Source organism: Sapajus apella, unplaced genomic scaffold (assembly GCF_009761245.1).
Source record: "Sapajus apella isolate SASKATOON/1434 unplaced genomic scaffold, GSC_monkey_1.0 scaffold48, whole genome shotgun sequence".
NCBI lineage: Eukaryota > Metazoa > Chordata > Mammalia > Primates > Cebidae > Sapajus > Sapajus apella.
In genome coordinates, this window is record NW_022436988.1 from 7,035,797 (window position 1) to 7,055,242 (window position 19,446).

General features: G+C 55.3%; 1 protein-coding gene across 1 annotated transcript; it reads left to right on the plus strand.

The window, feature by feature from the left end:
• The first annotated feature begins 8,577 nt into the window (after positions 1–8,577).
• On the plus strand, positions 8,578–13,430 carry TRIM47 (tripartite motif containing 47). Its single transcript, XM_032241644.1, has 6 exons — positions 8,578–9,314; positions 10,286–10,381; positions 10,659–10,889; positions 11,055–11,253; positions 12,107–12,181; positions 12,469–13,430. Exons 1-6 carry the CDS (start codon positions 8,628–8,630, stop codon positions 13,107–13,109), a joined length of 1,929 nt encoding a protein of 642 aa, XP_032097535.1. The 5' UTR covers positions 8,578–8,627; the 3' UTR covers positions 13,110–13,430.
• The last annotated feature ends 6,016 nt before the right edge of the window (positions 13,431–19,446 follow it).

Below are 19,446 nucleotides of genomic sequence, written 5' to 3' on the forward strand. Positions count from 1 at the left end.
TAATTTTTTTTTTTTTTTTTTTTTTTTTTTGAGATGGAGTTTCACTCATGTTACCCAGGCTGGAGTGCAATGGCGCAATCTCGGCTCACAGCAACCTCCACCTCCTGGGTTCAGGCAATTCTCCTGCCTCAGCCTCCTCAGTAGCTGGGATTACAGGCATGCGCCACCATGCCCAGCTAATTTTTTGTACTTTTAGTAGAGACGGGGTTTCACCATGTTGACCAGGATGGTCTCGATCTCTTGACCTCGTGATCCACCCGCCTCGGCCTCCCAAAGTGCTGGGATTACAGGCTTGAGCCACCGCGCCCGGCCGGGTATAATTTTTTTTTTTTTACTTGACATGTTCCACTTGTTCTGGGAGGTGGTTCCAAGAGTGTCTGCTTTTGGCTGGGCATGGTGGTTCACTGGGCACGTAAGTGCTGGGCATGTAATCCCAGCACTTTGGGAGGCCGAGGCGGGTGGACCACCTGAGGTCAGGAGTTTAAGACCAGCCTGACCAACATGGGGAAACCCCATCTTTACTAAAAGTAGCCGGGCATGGTGGCATACATCTGCAGTCCCAGCTACTCGGGAGGCTGAGGCAGCAGAATAGCTTGAACCCAGGAGGCGGAGGTTGCAGTGAGCCCAGATTGCATCACTGCACTACTACCGGGGCAACAGAACGAGACTCCATCTCAAAACAAAACAGGGGGTGTCTGCTTTTGTAACTTTTAAAACTGTGCATCTATGTTATATGTACTCATGGATAAATATTTCACAATAAAAGTTTTTAAAAGAATAATATATGCAATACACATACTATCTAATATAGAAAATGTTTTTATATTTGTTAAAAAAAAAAAAAAAAGCTTTCAAGGTAAGAGGCCGCTCTCGTCAGGTATGGAGCTAGGTGCAGATGCAATGTGGCTCTTGATAGCACCTTACGAATAGTTGTGTCCCAAAGGAAGGATGAGGACAGCTGCTGAAGTCCTAAAGAGCAAGCCTAACTTAAGCTGTTGGCACACAGGCATTACACAGAAAGCTGGAAGTTGAAATGGTGGAGTCCAACTTGCCTGGACCAGCTTTATGGGTTCTGCTGGTAACGTTTTTATCCATGGATGCCTTGCTTGGATATGGAGAGTCGGTTTAACTACACTGTGGAGCAAGTTTTAAAGAAGCAAAGGACTCGGAATTCATGCTTGAAGAAGTGCAGGCAGACCTGCTAACCTCGAAACTAGAGTTTTTATTTATTTTTATTTATTTTTTTTTTTTTGAGACAGCGTTTCACGCATGTTACCCAGGCTGGAGTGCAATGGCGCGATCTCGGCTCACCGCAACCTCCGCCTCCTGGGTTCAGGCAATTCTCCTGCCTCAGCTTCCTGAGTAGCTGGGATTACAGGCACGCACCACCATGCCCAGCTAATTTTTTGTATTTTTAATAGAGACGGGGTTTCACCATGTTGACCAGGATGGTCTCGATCTCTTGACCTCGTGATCCACCCGCCTTGGCCTCCCAAAGTGCTGGGATTACAGGCTTGAGCCACCGCACCCGGCCAGAAACTAGAGTTTTTAATGACCACCGCAAGCAAGCATGCAGTTTGGCCCTTGAAAGGGTCTTTCCTCACCCAGGCTGTAGTGCGGTGGCCCTTTGAGGCTCACCACAGCCTCAAACTCCTGGGCTCAAATGATCCTTGGCCTCCCAGTGGACTTTGTAGACAGCCTGATATGGAGTCTCAAGAAGATTTAAAAATGTCTCCAATTTCAATAAATGGCTGCAATTAAAAAAAAAAAAAAATCTCCCACATGACAACCCCACCCTGGCCACTGCCACCATTGCATTCTCCGTCTTATGTCCCTGCTCCTAGCCTGTGGCTGTTCGAAAGCAGGCCAGGTTTTTGGATTGGTGCAGCCTGGGTAAGGACCTTCCAGCAAGATCCTCAGCTGGGAGCTCCCAGACATGGGGAGGGGTTCTGACACGCGCAGCCCAACAGTCAGGAGGCAGGCAGGACCTGCTGACCAGCTAGGGGCCACGGTGGAGCCGAAATGTCCAGCCAGGCAGCCATCATTGCTGTCCCCACCTCATACTTCCTTCTAATCCAAGGCTGCAGCAGAAGCCCCAACAGTCTGAGCCATCGCTTTCTCTTTTTTTTTAAGAGATGGGGCCAGGACAGGCACGGTGGCTCACGCCTATAATCCCAGCACTCTGGGAGGCCGAGGAGGGTGGATCACCTGAAGTCAGGAGTTCGAGACCAGCCTGGCCAACATGGTAAAACCCCATCTTTACTAAAAATACAAAAACTAGCCCAGTGTGGTGGTGGGCACTTGTAATCCCAGCTACTCGGGAGGCTGAGACAAGAAAATCTCTTGAACCCAAGAGGCGGAGGTTGAAGTGAGCCGAGATTGCACCACTGCCCTCGAGCCTGGGCAGCAAAGAGCAAAACTCAAAAAAAAAAAGAGATGGGGGCCTCACTCTGTCACCCAGGCTGGAGTGCAGGGTCGGGATCTCTGCTCACTGCAGCCTCCGCTTCCTGTGCTCAAGGGATCCTCCTTCCTCCTGCCTCGGCCTCCTGAGTAGCTGGAACTACAGTCGCACACCACCTCACCAGCTACATTTTTAATTTTTTATAGAGAACAGGGTTCTCACTATGTTGCCCAGGGTGGTCCTAAACTCCTGGCTTTGAGCAATCCATGCCTAGCCAGCCTGATTCTGACAGAACTCTCCATCTCCTCCCCAGGAAAATGCACAGTGGGATCGAGGGAAAAGGCAGCACAGACTTGGGATGTGACATCTGGAAAGGGGACATGTTTGATTAGCCTGTGGGTGTTCCAGCATGTCTGGCCTACCCACCAGACCCCCTTACAGATTCTGGGCTTCAGTTATACACAGTCAGGTGGAAGGTCACCTGGAGACAGAACAAGGGCAGGAGAGATTGTGAAAGACAGAGATCTCATGGGCCAGCAGGACTGGAGGGAGGCGGATTGGAGGCCAGAGGGGTGCATTAGTCTGTTTTCATGCTAATAAAGACACACGAGACTGGGTAATATAGAAAGGAAAGAGTTGTTTTTGCATGTTTGTTTTGAGATGGAGTCTCGCTCTGTTGCCCAGGCTGGAGTGCAGTGGTGCAATGTCAGCTCCCTGCAACCTCCGCCTCCTGGGTTCAAGTGATTCTCCTGCCTCAGCCTCCCGAATAGCTGGGACTATAGGTGTGTGCAACCATGCCCAACTAATTTTTTTGTATTTTTAGTAGAGACAGGGTTTCACCGTATTAGCCAGAATGGTCTCTATCTCCTGACCTCAGCCTTCCGAAGTGCCGGGATTACAGGCATGGGCCACTGTGCCCAGCCAGGAAAGAGGTTTAATGGACTTACAATCTCACACAGCTGAGGAGGCCTCACAGTCATGGTAGAAAGTGAAGGAGGACCAAAGGCATGTCTTACATGGTGGCAGGCAAGGAAAGCATGTTCAGGGGAACTGCCCTTTACAAAACCATCAGATCGTCCAGGTGTGGTGGCTCATGCCTATAATCTTAGCACTTCGGGAGGCCAGAGCAGGGTGGATCACCTGAGGTAAGGAGTTTGAGACCAGCCTGGCCAACAGGATGAAGCCCCCTCTCTACTAAAAATACAAAAATTAGCCCGGTGGGGTGACGCACCCCTGTAGTCCCAGCTGCTCCAGAGGCTGAGGCTCAAGATTGGCTTAAACCTGGGAGGCAGGGATTGCAGTGAGCTGAGATGGAGCCATTGCACTCTAGCCTGGGTGAAAGAGTGATACTCTGTCTCAAAAAAAAAGGCGGGCATAGTGGCTCACGCCTATAATTTCAGCACTTTGGGAGGCCCAGGTGGGCTGATCACAAGGTCAGGAGTTCGAGACCAGCCTGACCAATGTGGTGAAACCCTGTCTCTACAAAAAATACAGAAGTTAGCCAGGCATGGTGGCAGGCACCTGTAATCCCAGCTACTTGGGGGGGCTGAGGTAGGAGCATGGCTTGAACCCAGGAGATGGAGGTTGTGGTGAGCTGAGATCGCGCCATTGCTTTCCAGCCTGGGCAACGAGAGCGAAACTCCGTCTCAAAAAAAAAAAAGTGCTGTAGGTACATGGTTTGGATCCCCTTTCAATATCTTTCAGAGACACAAGTATAGCTAGAAATAGCTTTTTACTTATTCTCATCACTGGATTGCTTTTTGCTTTTTTTTTTTTTTTTTCAGAGACAAGGTCTCAATATGTTGGCCGGGCTGATGTCAAACTCCTGCGCTCAAGTCCTCCTCCCTCAGTTCCCGAAGTCCTGGGATTACAGGTGTGAGCCACCATGCCCAGCCACTTGTTTTTGTCTGCTAGGTTTCCTTTTTTTCCCAAGCAGTACTATAGCCAGCCAGAGTCAGATGTGAGATTTATAATTATTCAAGCTGCAACCCCTTGAGCTTAAATTCTACGTCCTCCGCAGGACTAGTTATGTGACCTCTGGCAAGATATGGAACCTGTCGGAATTCCAGTTGCCATCCTTTAGGACATGGTCCTTGGACGGACAGAATGAGGGCAGGTGTGAATATGCTAAGCTCAGTGGTGCCAGTTACCTTTGCCCTTGGCTCTGAGACAATTCATTTTGAAGGGAACTAATATATTGGGCAAACAACTTTAAAACTTTGGAAATGGAGGCCAGGGCGGATCATGAGGTCAAGAGATTAAGACCATCCTGGCCAACATGGTGAAACCCCGCCTCGACTAAAAATACAAAAATTAGCCAGGCATGATGGCACATGCACCTGTAGTCCCAGCTACTCGGGAGGCTAAGGCAGGAGAATCGCTTGAACCTGGGGGTTGAAGGTTGCAGTGAGCTGAGATCATGCCATTGCACTCCAGCCTGGGGAACAGAGTGAGACTCGGTCTCCAAAAAAAAAAAAAAATTTTTTTTTGGAAAAGCAAATGAAATAGCAAACTGTCAGCCTGGGCACCGTGGCTCACACCTGTAATCCCAACACTTTGGGAGGCTGAGGTGGGCGGATCACCTGAGGTCAGAGGTTTGAGACCAGCCTGGCCAACACGGTGAAACCCCGTCTCTACTAAAAATATAAAATTTGGCTGGGCGTGATGGTGCATGCCTGTAATCCCAGCTACTCGGGAGGCTGAGGCAGGAGAATCGCTTGAACCCGGGAGGTGGAGGTTGCAGTGAGCCAAGATCATGCCACTGTACTCCAGCCTGGGGAACAGAGTAAGACTTGGTCTCAGAAAGAAAAGAAAAGAAATAGCAAGATGCCACCACGCTGACAGACAAACCACATCTCTGTGCCCTCCTCGTGGGGAACAGATCTTTTCAAGCAGGGAGGACAGCAGGTGTGGGTGGGGAGCAGAGGGTTGGCTGGGACCCGACCAGAAAGGCACCCCCTTCCTCCAGAACCAGGCAGGTTTGTGGCCTCAACAAACCCAGGCAGCCTGGCCGCCAAGCCTCAGGGCAGGGTGGCACAGATGCCTGGGCCTCCCAACCACTCCTGGGGCTTAGCAAACAAGGGACGGTCCTGATCAAGTGCTCTTGGTGGAAACCAACGTATGGAACTCATTACCAGCCTTCCTGCCAAATCAGGCACACCCAGGCGGGCTCCCTGCTACTCCCTCTGCCTGGAAGGTCTGTTCCCACCCCAGTCTCTGCCTGCCTGAGTCCTAGCAGTCTGTGAAAGCACGGCTCAAATGCCACTTCCACAGTTCCCCCAGCCTTTCCCATGGAGCCCCCAGGAGCAGATAGCACCCCTCTTTTGGCACTTGGGGTTGCAACAATCTGAATGTGTGCGTACCCTCAGAATTGACATGTTGAAATCCTCACCCCTAAGGTGGTGGTCCTAGGAGGTGTGGTCTTCAGGAGGGTGGAGCCTTATTAAAGGGATGAGTGCCCTTGTCCAAGGGGTCCCAGAGGCTCTCCGGCTGTCCCTTGGCCATGTGAGGACACAGTGGGAAAGCAGCCATCTGCAACCCAGGGAGTGGCCTTCACCGGAACGCTGACTGTGCTGCCGCTGTGATCGTGGACTTCCAGCCTCCAGAACTGTGAGGAATAAATGTATAAGCCACCCAGTCTCTGGTGTTTTGGGACAGTAGCCCAGACACACTAAGACAGGGGTTACTGAGTGCCTGGAGAGCCAGCTCCCTCCCCAAGAGACAGGGTCCCTCCTTTCTTTTCTTTTTTCTTCTTTTATTTTAACACCTTATGTTGAGCTATCTTTTTTTTTTTTTTTTGAGGGAGAGTCTTGCTCTGTTGCCCAGGCTGCAGTGCAGCGGTGCCATCTCAGCTCACTGCAGTCTTGACCTCTCCAGGGTCAAGTCAAACTGCTGATCCTCCCACCTCAGCCTCCCAAGTAGCTGGGACCACAGGCTACTGCGATGAGCTAATTTTTTTTTTTTTTTTGTAGAGACAGAGTCTCCCTACGTTGCCCAGGTTGGTCTTGAACTCCTGGACTCAAGTGATTCTCCCACCTTAGTCTCCCCAAGTGCTGGGATTACAGGCATGAGCCCCTGCACCCAGCCTGACTTATCACTGTTGATGTTGACCTTGTTCACCTGGCTGAGCTACTGTGTCAGGTTTCTCAGCTGCTAAGCTTTGGCTCCCTTTGGAAGAGTCACTCTGCACACCCCACAGGAGTGGGAAGTTAAGCTCCTCCTCAGAGTAGCTACAAAAATAATTTGGGGCTTGGCACAGTGGCTCACACCTGAAATCCCAGCACTTTGGGAGGCCGAGGCAGGTGGATCACCTGAGGTCAGCAGTTCCACACCAGCCTGGCCAACAGGGTGAAACCCTCTCTACTAAAAATACAAAAATTAGTTGAGTGTGGTAGCACGCGCCTGTAATCCCAGCTACTTGGGGGGCTGAGGCGGGAGAATCGCTTGAACCTAGGAGTGGAGGTTGCTGTGAGCTGAGATTGCGCCACTGCACTCCAGCCTGGGCCACAAGAGCAAAGCTCCATCTAAAAAAAAAAAAAAACAGAAAAAAATTATTTGGAATTCTCAATGTAAAATGTGTCTATTCTCCCCACCTTGTTCATTTATTATTTATTTATATAGGCATGGACCCATAGATGTTTATTTTACACTTTGAGTTATAACCCAGTGCTACTTATTTTGTTGTCATTCTGGTGTTGTGTTTTAACTTAACATTATTGATATAACTCATACAATAAAATGCACCACTTTAAGTGCATAATTAGATGAGGTGTTTTTTTTTTTTTTTTTTTTTTTGGATGCAGTCTTGCTTGGTTGCCCAGGCTAGAGTGCAGTGGTGTGATCCTGGCTCACTGCAACCTCTGCCTCCTGGGTTCAAGCGATTCTCCTGCCTCAGCCTTCTGTGTAGCTGGGATTACATGCACCTGCCACAGCGCCCGGCTAAATTTTGTATTTTTTAGTAGAGACGGGGTTTCACCATCTTGGCCAGGCTGGTTTTGAACTCCTGACCTCGTGATCCTCTCGCCTTGGCCTCCCAAAGTGCCGAGATTACAGGCGTGAGCCACAGCACCTGGCTAGATGAGGTTTAAATACTTCCAGTTGGGGAACTCTCCCCAGCTCCACCACAGGTGCCCCTGAGTGTCTAGGGACCAGAAGTAAATTCCTCAGACAAGGGACTGGGAGAATGACGTCAACTTCCCATTTCAGGTCTAGAAAAGCCCAAGTTCTCCAGCGGGGTAAACAGAGTCGCTAAAGGGACCGGGCCTCGGTGGCTCACCTGTAATCCCAGTACTTTGGGAGGCCAAGGAGGGTGGATTATCTGAGGTCAGGAGTTCGAGACCAGCCTGGCCAACATGGTGAAACCCCGTCTCTACTAAAAAATACAAAAATTAGCTGGGTGTGGTGGCTGCGCCTGTAGTCCCAGCTATTCAGGAGGCTGAGGCAGGAGAATCGCTTGAACCCGGGAGGTGGAGGTTGCAGTGAGCTGAGATCGTGCCACTGTACTCCAGCCTGGAGACAGAGTGAGAATGCGTCTCGAACAAAACAACCCAAAAATTAGTCGCGTGTGGGGGCGCGGGCCTGTAATTCCAGCTACTTGGGAAGCTGAGGCAGGAGACTCACTTGAACCCAGGAGGCGGAAGATGGAGTGAGTCAAGATTGCGCCACTGCACTCCAGCCTGGGCGACAAGAGGAAAACTCTGTCTCAAAAAAAAAAAAAAAAGAGAATCGCTAAGGGGCAAAAACAGACGCACATCAGCAGTTATTTTTCTGTGCTGTCAGCAGCTCAGGAACTTTGCTAAGGGTGCCAGGGAGGGGTCGAGCGCAAAGGTGCAGGCTTGACACAGCTAGACCGGTCCAGCCCCTGCGGAGCCCTGGCCTGGCCCAGAGAGACCAAGGGGATGGAGGCTCAGCGCTTCCTACTCTTTCCGCTGTGCCCCTCGCGTTCTCCGCCCGCACCCCCTCGGTTTCACAGCCTTTCGGCAGCGCCCTTCCCTGGGACCACGCAGACTCCCCTGGGGGTCGAGCGGGCTCAGAAGCGTCCTCTGGGTGGGGACTGGGAGTCTGCGGACCGGCGGGCGGGCCGGCGGAGCTGGGGGCGGGCCGATCTGGGGGCGGGCGGGGGCTGGAGCCCTGGCCTGAGACCCAGGGGGCGGTGCCGCGGCGGGAACGGCCCCGGTCCCTCCCAGGCGGGAGCAAAATCAGCGGAGCCCTGGGCGGCCGCGGAGCCATGGACGGCAGCGGGCCCTTCAGCTGCCCCATCTGCCTGGAGCCGCTCCGGGAGCCGGTGACGCTGCCCTGCGGCCACAACTTCTGCCTTACCTGCCTGGGCGCGCTCTGGCCGCATCGTGGCGCCGCTGGCGCCGGCGGACCCGGAGGCGCGGCCCGCTGCCCGCTGTGCCAGGAGCCCTTCCCCGACGGCCTGCAGCTCCGCAAGAACCACACGCTGTCCGAGCTGCTGCAGCTCCGCCAGAGCTCGGGCCCAGGGCCCGGCCCCGGCCCGGCCCCCGCCCCGGCCCTGGAGCCCTCGGCGCCCAGCGCGCCACCCAGCGCGCCACCCAGCGCCCCCGAGCCGTCGGCTCCCTGCGCGCTGGAGCCGTGGCCGGCCGGCGAAGAGCCCGTGCGCTGCGACGCGTGCCCCGAGGGCGCGGCCCTGCCCGCCGCGCTGTCTTGCCTCTCCTGCCTCGCCTCCTTCTGCCCTGCGCACCTGGGCCCGCACGAGCGCAGCCCTGCGCTCCGCGGACACCGCCTGGTGCCGCCGCTGCGCCGGCTGGAGGAGAGCCTGTGCCCGCGCCACCTGCGGCCGCTCGAGCGCTACTGCCGCGCGGAGCGCGTGTGCGTGTGCGAGACCTGCGCCGCCCAGGAGCACCGGGGTCATGAGCTGGTGCCGCTGGAGCAGGAGCGCGCGCTTCAGGAGGTGGGGCATGGGGACACTCGGGTGGGCCGGGGAGGGTGACGGGGGGCTGAGGGCCTTGGACCGACCCCCCAACCTTCCTGGGTTGGGTCTTAATTTCCTCCTCCCTAACCCTTCCAGCCTTGACAGTGTCATCCGTTCGTGGTGGTGGAGATGGGAAGGGAGGAAGGAGGGACGTGAGAATGGGACAAGGACACGAAGAGCCGGCAGGGGACCTGAAGCCGGGTCGGGGTCCATGAGAGTGTAGGCGGGAGGGAGCGGGGTTCCGGCTGCTGCTCCCGCAGGGCGCTCGCGCTGGGCTCAGCTCAGATTTGCTCTGGCCTGAAGCAACGGCTTGATGGGTGTGGCGGGTGGCAGAGGGCGGCCGGGCACACAGAGCCTCTGTCCAGCTGTTGGGGGGGTGCCTGTGGTGGGAACATGTGCGCGGCCGCCGCTACCTCCCGCCCCCAGTTTCCTTTGGCCTCCTGCCCGGTCTTGGCGCCTCCGGCCTTGGGATTTTCCGTCTCTCCTGCCTGGAGCAGTGACTCATAAGACCTGGGGGATTTGCCCGGAATCCCCTTTTTTTCAGGCCTGGACTGTGGATGCAGGCCCTATGGGAACAGTGAACCCCAGGACAGCTTAATGTCTCCTTGTGCGGTCACCCCCCACCTAACTCTCTTACTCTGTGCCTCTTCCCTGGGAGGAAGTTCTCAAATTCGTCTGAGCCCACACTGAGACCAGTGACAGCCCTGTGCTGGGCCTCCTGTCAGAGAGGGGAGGCAGATACTCACGCCCCCCAGGCATTCAGGAGAGGCACCAGCCTGGGCTGCAGGCACCTCTGGCATATGAGGGGACATGGTGGCCACTCCAGTCCCACCCAATGCACAGATACCGCTCCCTGGTCACCCCCTTCTCTCCCCTGGCAAGGCCCGGGACCCCAGTGCAGGGCTGTGGCCTCTGCCAGACCTCACACTCATGGAGGGTGTTGTCCACAGGCCGAGCAGCCCAAAGTCCTGAGCGCCGTGGAGGACCGCATGGACGAGCTGGGTGCTGGCATTGCACAGTCCAGGCGCACGGTGGCCCTCATCAAGGTCTGACTCCCCTCCCCAGCCTCCATCCCTGTCCTCCCCTGCAGCTGGCATACCCCTGGCAGTGTATGCCTTCAGCACGGAACAATCCACTCCAAACAAGTCATGCCCATACCCACTGAGCACAAGTGTCCCCTGACCTGGCCAGATCCAGGGCAGGCTCAGGCTGGCCCCTCTGTCCCCTCAGGAGGGCCATTGGGAAGCTGGCTCAGGGAAGGAGGGGGCCAAAGTCCAGGACTGTTCTTTGCCCTCACTGCCACCCCACTGTCATCCTGTGCAGAGTGCAGCTGTGGCGGAGCGGGAGAGAGTGAGCCGGCTGTTTGCAGAGGCTGCGGCCACCCTGCAGGGCTTCCAGACCGAGGTGCTGGGCTTCATCGAAGAAGGGGAAGCTGCCATACTGGGTCGCTCCCAGGGCGACCTGCGGCGACAGGAGGAACAGCGCAGCCGCCTGAGCCGAGCCCGCCAGAACCTCAGCCAGGTCCCAGAAGCCGACTCAGTCAGCTTCCTGCAGGTGAGGGCCACTCTGGGGGCCACAGAGGGAATGGAAGCTGCTAGGGCAGGTGGGGTGGAGGGAGGAGGAGGCAGTGGGTGCATGACCTCCTGGCAGAGCTGCCTCCACCCCCAGCAGGGAGGACCCATGGCCAGCAGAGCTTTAATGGGCATTTGTCTGGCACAGGAGCTGCTGGCACTAAGGCTGGCCCTGGAGGAGGGGTGTGGCCCTGGACCTGGCCCCCCAAGGGAGCTCAGCTTCACCAAATCATCCCAAGCTGTCCGTGCAGTGAGAGACGTGCTGGCCGTAGCCTGCGCCAGCCAGTGGGAGCAGCTGAGGGGGCCAGGCGGCAATGAGGACGGGCCACAGAAGCTAGACTCGGAAGGTGGGCAACCCCCTCTGATGACTTACCCTCTCCCAGCCTCCTGCACAGGCCCCCAGGCCTGGGGCCCATCCAGAAGTAGAGGAGGACAATTGTGCCTGGCACAGGGAGGGGCCCAAATCCTGCCAGTGGCAGGAGCTGCCACCCTGTGGGGATCAATCAGCCCCTTGGACCACAGTTTAGCGCAGAGGGGGCTTCTGCTAGCTGCAGTGGGGCTGTGGCCCGGGAAGCACGTGGGGCAAGGGGCAGAACACAGGCAGCCGGCATGCGAGTGAACACAGCGTGCCACGTCTGGGTGGTGCTTGCTCCCTGGTGGCTCTGGACTCTGGGAGGAAGTGAAGGGACAAGGAATTGCAGTCACAGGTTCAGAGGGGGGCAGTCTAGGGCTGGCCGCAGTGGCTCACGCCTATAATCCCAGCACTTTGGGAGGCCGAGGCAGGTGGATCACTTGAGGTCAGGAGATCCAGACCAGCCTGACCAACATGGTGAAACCCCGTTTCTACTAAAAATACAAAAATTAGCCAAGCATGGTGGTGCATGCCTGTAATCCCAGCTACTCAGTAGGCTGAGGCAGGGGAATCGCTTGAATCCCGGAGGCGGAGGTTGCAGTGAGCCGAGAAAGAGCCACTGTACTCCAACCTGGGCAACATAGTGAGACTGTCTCAAAAACAAAACCAGGCCAGGTGCGGCAGCTCACGCCTGTAATCCAAGCACTCTGGAGGCCAAGGCGGGCAGATCACCTGAGATCGGGAGTTCAAGACCAGCCTGACCAACATGGTGAAACCCTGTCTTAAAAAAAAAAAAAAACGGGGGGGGGCAGTCTGGGGACATCCTTGCCACCATCTCCTCTCTGCAGCTGATGCTGAGCCTCAGGACCCTGATAGCACCGACCTCGTGGAGAGTGAAGCCTCCAGGGACTACTTCCTCAAGTGTAAGTGGACTCCCGTGCCCCCTCCACTCACACTGGGCCCTCCTAGGGCTCCTGGCTGGTCCCAGACGAGGGTCCCAGCAGGGCCCTGGCACACGGGGGATTAGGATTCCCCTCCCTAGTTTGTGGGGAGAGCTCAGGCAGTTCCTGGGGTGGTCTCTGGCGGGGCTGGGTTGTGCCGGTTGGAAAGCCGGGAGAGGCCGTGTTTTGGGGTGGTGGGCACATGGGGAGGGGCCGGGCCCTCTGAGCCTGGCCTGAGCCCTGCCTCTCTCTTCTGTCCGCGGGATCAGTTGCCTACATTGTGGATTTGGACAGTGACACGGCAGACAAGTTCCTGCAGCTGTTTGGAACCAAAGGTGTCAAGAGGGTGCTGTGTCCCATCAACTACCCCGAGTCGCCCACTCGCTTCACCCATTGTGAGCAGGTGCTGGGCGAGGGCGCCCTGGACCGGGGCACCTACTACTGGGAGGTGGAGATTATAGAGGGCTGGGTCAGCGTGGGGGTCATGGCCGAAGACTTCTCCCCGCAAGAGCCCTACGACCGCGGCCGACTGGGCCGCAATGCCCACTCCTGCTGCCTGCAGTGGAATGGACGCAGCTTCTCCGTCTGGTTTTATGGGCTGGAGGCGCCCCTGCCGCACCCCTTCTCGCCCACGGTCGGGGTCTGCCTGGAATACGCCGACCGTGCCCTGGCCTTCTATGCTGTGCGGGACGGCAAGATGAACCTCCTGCGGAGGCTGAAGGCCTCCCGGCCCCGCCGGGTTGGCGTCCCTGCCTCCCCCATCGACCCCTTCCAGAGCCGCCTGGACAGTCACTTTGCGAGCCTCTTCACACACAGGCTCAAGCCCGCCTTCTTCCTGGAGAGCGTGGACGCGCACCTGCAGATCGGGCCGCTCAAGAAGTCCTGCATATCCGTGCTGAAAAGGAGGTGATGGGGGGCAGGGGCGCCTCCTGCTGCGGCCTCTGCTCCAGGAAGCTGCCTGCTCTGGGCCCTCTCCTTCCTCTGGGGAAGGCACCAGCGTGAGTCCCACACACCCCAGCCTTCTCATTTCTAGAGGCTTCCACTTTTTATACACTCAGCATTCCCCCTCCCAGGCCGGAGGCCCCCCAGACCCTGTTCCTCTGAAGACCTTGCTTCTGGGAAACAGAACTACAGCTGGGACAGCTCCAAGGTACCCTGACCCCTTCTTTTCCAGGTTTCTAGAACAGTGCCTGGCATGTAGTAGGTGCTCAATAAACACTTGTTGAATGAACGACTCCTTTTCCATCCTCTCCACCCAAGGATTCCCAGAACTGCTCTCTTTCCTAACCTGGCTGAGTGGGCAGGCAGAAGAGGGGCCGGAGCCCCTAGTCCCAGGATTCCTGTTGAGAGAGAGCCCTGGCCTGGGAGAAGTGGGCTGGAACAGGGTACCTGCCCTTTGGGGCACCCCCACTCCTTTGTTCCCAGCAGGGACAGCCAGAGGCGGCTTCCCCAGCCCTACCGCCATCCTGGCGTGTTTGCTTGGGATGGCCTGACTCGCACCAGCTATTTTCGTCTTGGATGCCGCAGCCTAGTTCTGGACCTGCCTTTGCTGTTTGCCCAGAATTAAATGAAGGCATCACCCCTCCAGGAACAGGGCAGGACCCTTGGTCGTGGGCAAGAGAGTTGAGACCTGGAGCTTCCTTCACGCGCAGCCCTCAGCCCACAGAGCCGGCCCCAGGGCGTGGCTGGAGCCCAGATCATCTACAATCAGGATTTATGCCCTGGCCGGGCGCAGTGGCTCACGCCTGTAATCCCAGCACTTTGGGAGGCCAAGGCAGGCAGATCACTTGAGGTCAGGAGTTTGAGACCAGCCTGGCCAACATGGTGAAACCCCATCTCTACTAAAAATACAAAAATTAGCCGATCATGGTGGTGGGTGCCTGCAATCCCAGCTATTTAGGGGCCTGAGGCAGAAGAGGCGGAGGTTGCAGTGAGGTGAGATCATACCACTGCACTCCAGCCTGGGTGACAGAGCAAGACTCCGTCTCTTTTGTATTTTTTATATAAAAATTTTTATTTATTTAAAGCCTGTAGCACTCAGTATTCCCAGGCAGTCTCCCTCCAAGTACTAACCAGGCCCGACCCTGCTTAGTTTCATGAGATCGAATGCATTCAGGGTAGTATAGCCATAGATGTAACACTTCATCTCAACAACAAAAAAAGAACTTATTCCCTCGAATCTTCTTGTCCTCTATGCTGGGGACACCTGTGCCCTGTGCACCCCGAGAGCCTCTGCCTCTCTTCTGGGAGGACCCAGTGTCCTCTGCTGCCCTAGAACCCGAGCCAGGCCTGGGGCGCCCTGAGGCTACGGGCCAGTGTGTTTCCAGGCCAGCTCACTCCTTCCTGGGTTCTGTGTGGCCCAGGTGCACCCCAGAGGGGCTGTGGGCGAGGGCAAGGGCAGACAGAGCGGCCTCAGACAGATGCCTGGCTCAAGGTCAGGCAGGACAATGGGTGAGTTATGCAGCCACACAGCAAGGCCATACATGTCCAACCCCAGCCTCGGAAGCTAAAAATAGCCCCTCCCATGGAGCCTGCCTAGGCCCCAGCCGCCAGGATGTTGTTTTTCCGGGCGGGGCCTCCTTGCCCCTGGTGCTTTGTGCTTTCAACACCATTCCCTTGGCAGCCACAGGTCCTCAGCTCACCCGGCAGTGAAGGGGCTGGAGGAGGAGGCTGCCCGGCTGTCCCCCTGGACGCCCCTTGGACCACCTGCTGCAAGCCTCTGACCTTGTACAGGGCCCCTCCCATCCCTCGGGGCCACCTGCTAGCTTACCTTGTCCCCTGGCTTGGCACTCCCCACGCCACATGCCCCCCTTGCCAGGGAACCTTCTGGTCTCTGACCCTGCAGGAGGCTTTGGCATGTCCTGGAATGTAGGCTAGACAGGCCTGGTGCTTCACTGGTGGAATTCAGGCCTGACTAGTCACGCCTGTAAGCCACAGACGCAGCCTCTCAGCAAGTGCGCCATCTGCAGAGTGGCTTCCAGCTCCAGAGGCTTGCAGGGAAGTTTGGGAAACAAACATCTCTTAAAAAATGTATGGAGCCTGGGCCTGGGGGCTTACGCCTGTAATCCCAGCACTTTGGGAGGTTGAGGTGGGAGGCTCACTTGAGCCCAGGAGTTTGAGACCAGTCTGGCCAATGTGGTGAGACCTCATTTCTACAAACAAAACAAAACAAAATGAAAAAATTGGCTGGGCAAGGTGGCTCACACCTATAATCCCAGCACTTTGGGAGGTTGAGGTAGGTGGACCACAAGGTCAGGAGTTCAAGACCAGCCTGGCCAAGATGGTGAAACCCTGTCTCTACTAAAAATACAAAAAAATTAGCCAGGCGTGGTGGCAGGTGCCTGTAATGCCAGCTACTTGGGAGGATGAAACAGAGAACTGCTTGAACCTGGGAGGCAGAGCCTGCAGTGAGCCGAGATCATAAAGGTGTGAGCCACCACGCCTGGCCTGAAACAAGCATTCTAATCGCAAACCCCTGTATTGCAGCTTTGCAGCGCAGAGTCAGGGATTGGCTGGGCCCTGGCGCACAGCTAGCAAGCGGCTGGCTCTTCAGCTCCCAAGTTTCGGGCTCCCAAGACTGGAGTGTTAGCCACAATCTCTCATTTCCTTTGTCACCCTGGAGTGTGAGTGTGTGTGTGTGTGTGGTGTGGGCATGCGTGCCTATGTGTTTTGAGTGTATGCGTGTATGTGCGTGTATCTGCATACACGTGTGTCTGTCTGCATGTGTGTGTGTGCTGTGTGTGTGTCTGGGTACATTGGACTGCGGCCGGCCAATGCCTGTGTATGAATGCATGCTGCCCCAGCCCAGTGACTTTTCCAGTGATGCTGTGAGAAGCCCTAGGAGGACATGCATAGAGTGGGGTGGGCTGGGAAAGGCTGGGGGAGGTCCCTCAGCACTCCTGCCAACACTGGACTCAGAGAAGCTTTGGTCTATTTGATTCAAGACTGCTTTTTTTTAGAGATGGGGTTTCACCATGTTGGCCAGGCTGGTCTCAAACTCCTGACCTCAGGTGATCCACCCACCTCAGCCTCCCAAAGTGCTAGGATTACAGGCGTGAGCCACCGCACCCAGCCTCAAGACTGCTTTAAAAAAAGAAACTGTTAAAAAGAAAAAAAAATGAGAAAACCACTGATCTAGTCTCAACTCTTCTTCCCACTACCATTTACAGAGGAAGAAACTGAGGCACGGGGTACTGGGGAGCTGCCCACAGTTACCCAGTCCAGGACACTCTCTCCATACTGCACAGCCTAGGTGTGTTCTGTGCTTAGAAATGTCTAAACAGGCCAGGTGTGGTGGCTCATGCCTATAATCACAGAACTTTGGGAGGCTGAGGCGGGTGGATCACTTGAGGTCAGGAGTTCAAGACCAGTCTGGCCAACATGGCGAAACCCCATCTCTACCAAAAAATACAAAAATTATCCAGGGATGGTGGCATGTGCCTGTAATCCCAGCTACTCAGGAGGCTGAGGCAAGAGAATTGCTTAAATCTGGGAGGTGGAGGTTGCAGTGAGCCGAGATCATATCCCTGCACTCCAGCCTGGGTGACAGAATGAGACTCTGTCTCCAAAAAAAGAAATGTCTAAACACATACACATACCCCTCACACTCAAACAACCGTGCTTCCCAGCGCTGCCGCCTGTGTACGCACTGCCCTTGGGGCTGGGTCCCAGTTCCCACGGTCACCAGAGCACTTGGCACAGCTGCCCGAGGGTCTGTGGCCTCAGAAGCTCCCGCCAGAGCCCCCACCAGGCCCAGACAAAGGTGCAGGGTGAGGGTTTTCTGGGGTTTGGCGCTGTTCGCTGGGCCTGGCTGCTCGGGCCGGGCAGGGAGCCAACCTCTCCTTCACTTTGTTTCTGTGGGAAAGTGAGCTCCAGTTCCAACCAACGGCCTGAGGAAGGGGCTTGGGCTGCTCCCACAGGCTCCCCACACTCTGGGAGGAAACAGACCCCAGTCCTCTTTCCTCCCTTCTCCTCATCCTTGTCCTCCCCTTCCCGAGGCCCAAGGAACACCCACAGAAGTGCCTCCCTTCACACTCCTCCTCCCAGGCAGAGAGGGTGTGGCCCGGCTGGACCGTGGCTCATCCACGCCTGGCCAGGAGGATGGGGCTGAACTGGGCGTGGCTGAGGTTGGCAGCTACTGCATCTCTACCAGGAGGAGAGTGCCGCAGTCCTTCATCTCCGGGGATGCATTCCCAGACCCCCGTGGGTGCCTGACACGGCAGGCGGGACAGAATCCTATACACACCATGGTTTTTCCATCTAGTAACCAAGATGGCTAAAAGTAACCAATGGGCAGGCAGCGCCTCCAGTGCGGATTCCCAAACAAAGAGAGGATTCTTGTCCCAGGCAGCCTGGATGAAGAGGGATGGAGTGAGATTTCATCATGCTACTCAGAGCAGCATGCAATCTCAAACTTATGAGTTGTTTACTTCTGGAATCGTCTATTTAATATTTTGGGACTGCGGTAGACTGTGGGGGAGCAAAACCGTGGATAACAGGGGACAGCTGGAGCACTGAGCAGGGTCTTCATCCCATTCAACCCCAAACACCCCACGCCCATTAGATACCGACATTCAAAATCTGGAAGGCAGCCAGGTGTGGTGGCTCTTGCCTGTAATCCCAGCACTTTGGGAAGCCAAGGAGCGCAGATCACTTGAGGTCAGGAGTTCAAGACCAGCCTGGGCAACATGGTGAAACCCTGTCTCTGTTAATAATAGAAAAAAATTAGCCAGGCATGTTGGCAAGTGCCTGTAATCCCAGCTACTCGGGAGGCTGAGGCAGAGGACTCTCTCGAACCTGGGAAGCAGAGGTTGCAGTGAGCCAAGATTGTGCCATTGCACTCCAGCCTGGGACAATCCAAGTGTCCATAGACTGCTGAATAGATAAGCAAAAAAAAAAAAAAAGTATATAAAGTATATATGTACACACACCCATAATGGACTATTATTCATCCCTAAACAATCAAGAAGTTCTGACATGTGCTACAATTTGGATAAACTTTGAAAACATTATGCCAAGTTAAATAAGCCAATCACAAAAAGACAAATACTTTATGATTCCATTTATATGAGGTCCCTGGAATAGTCAAACTCACCAAGAGTAGAGTGGGGGCTGCCAGGGGCTGAGGGACAGGGAATGGGGAGCTGGTGTTTAATGGGGACAGTTTCAGCTTGGATTGATGACAAGGTTCTGAGCTGGATGGTGCTGATGGTTGTATGTACAACAGTGTATTCACTGAAAGCCCCTGAAGTGTACATTTCAAAATGGTTAAAATGGGCTGGGCGTGGTGGCTCATGCCTGTAATCCCAGCACTTTGGGAGGCTGAGGTGGACAGATCATCTGAGGTCAGGAGTTTGAGATCAGCCTGGCAAACATGGTGAAACCCCGTTTCTACTAAAAGTACAAAAAATTAGCTGGGCATAGTGGCTGGTGCCTATAATCCCAGCTACTTGGGAGGCTGAGGCAGGAGAATCGCTTGGACCCGGGAGGCAGAGGTTGCAGTGAGCCAAGATCACACCACTGCACTCCAGCCTGGGTGACAGAGTGAGACTCTGTCTCAAAAGAAAAAAAAAAAGGTTAAAGTGGTGAATTTTATGTTATGTATATTTTACCATGCCTCCCCCACAAAAATAAAGAATGCAAAGGACAGTGGCCATGAGAAGGAGCCCTCATGGGACTGACAGAAGGACATTTCGAGGGATCACTTCCCTGAAGAAAAGACTGTTGAGGCCTGAAGGACAGCAAGGATGGGTGTGGGCTCCAGACCAATCGAGTGCTGCAGGGGACAGGGGTGAAGTGCAGAGCGGCCAGAGGCCGGAGGTGGCAGGTCAGGTCCTGCAGGCCACAGCCTGGTGAGGATTCCCAACTTTTCCTAGGAACAATGGGAAGCCATGGCAGGGTCTTACATGGAGAAACGGTACAATCAGATTTGAAGTTTTGGCTGGGAGATGTGGCTCAAGCCTGTAATCCCAGTACTTTGGGAGGCTGAGGCAGGAGGATCACTTGAGCTCAGGAGTTCAAGGCCAGCCTGGGCAACATGGTGAAACCCATCTCTACCAAAAATACAAAAAAAAAAAAAAATAATAATAATAATTAGCCAGGCATGGTGATGCACACCTGTGGTCCCAGCTACTCTGGAGGCTGAGGTACAGGATTGCTTGAGCCCAGGAGGCAGAGGTTGCAGTGAGCTGAGATCAGGCTACTGCACTCCAGCCTAGGCAACAGAGCAAGACTACGTCTCAAAAAAA

Excerpts from the sequence above, each read along its gene's own strand:
- TRIM47 (XM_032241644.1), top strand. The coding sequence starts at position 8,628 with ATGGACGGCAGCGGGCCCTTCAGCTGCCCCATCTGCCTGGAGCCGCTC. Across the intron at positions 9,315-10,285 it reads AGGAGCGCGCGCTTCAGGAG|GCCGAGCAGCCCAAAGTCCT; the intron begins GTGGGGCATGGG and ends TGTTGTCCACAG. Across the intron at positions 10,890-11,054 it reads ACTCAGTCAGCTTCCTGCAG|GAGCTGCTGGCACTAAGGCT; the intron begins GTGAGGGCCACT and ends TGTCTGGCACAG.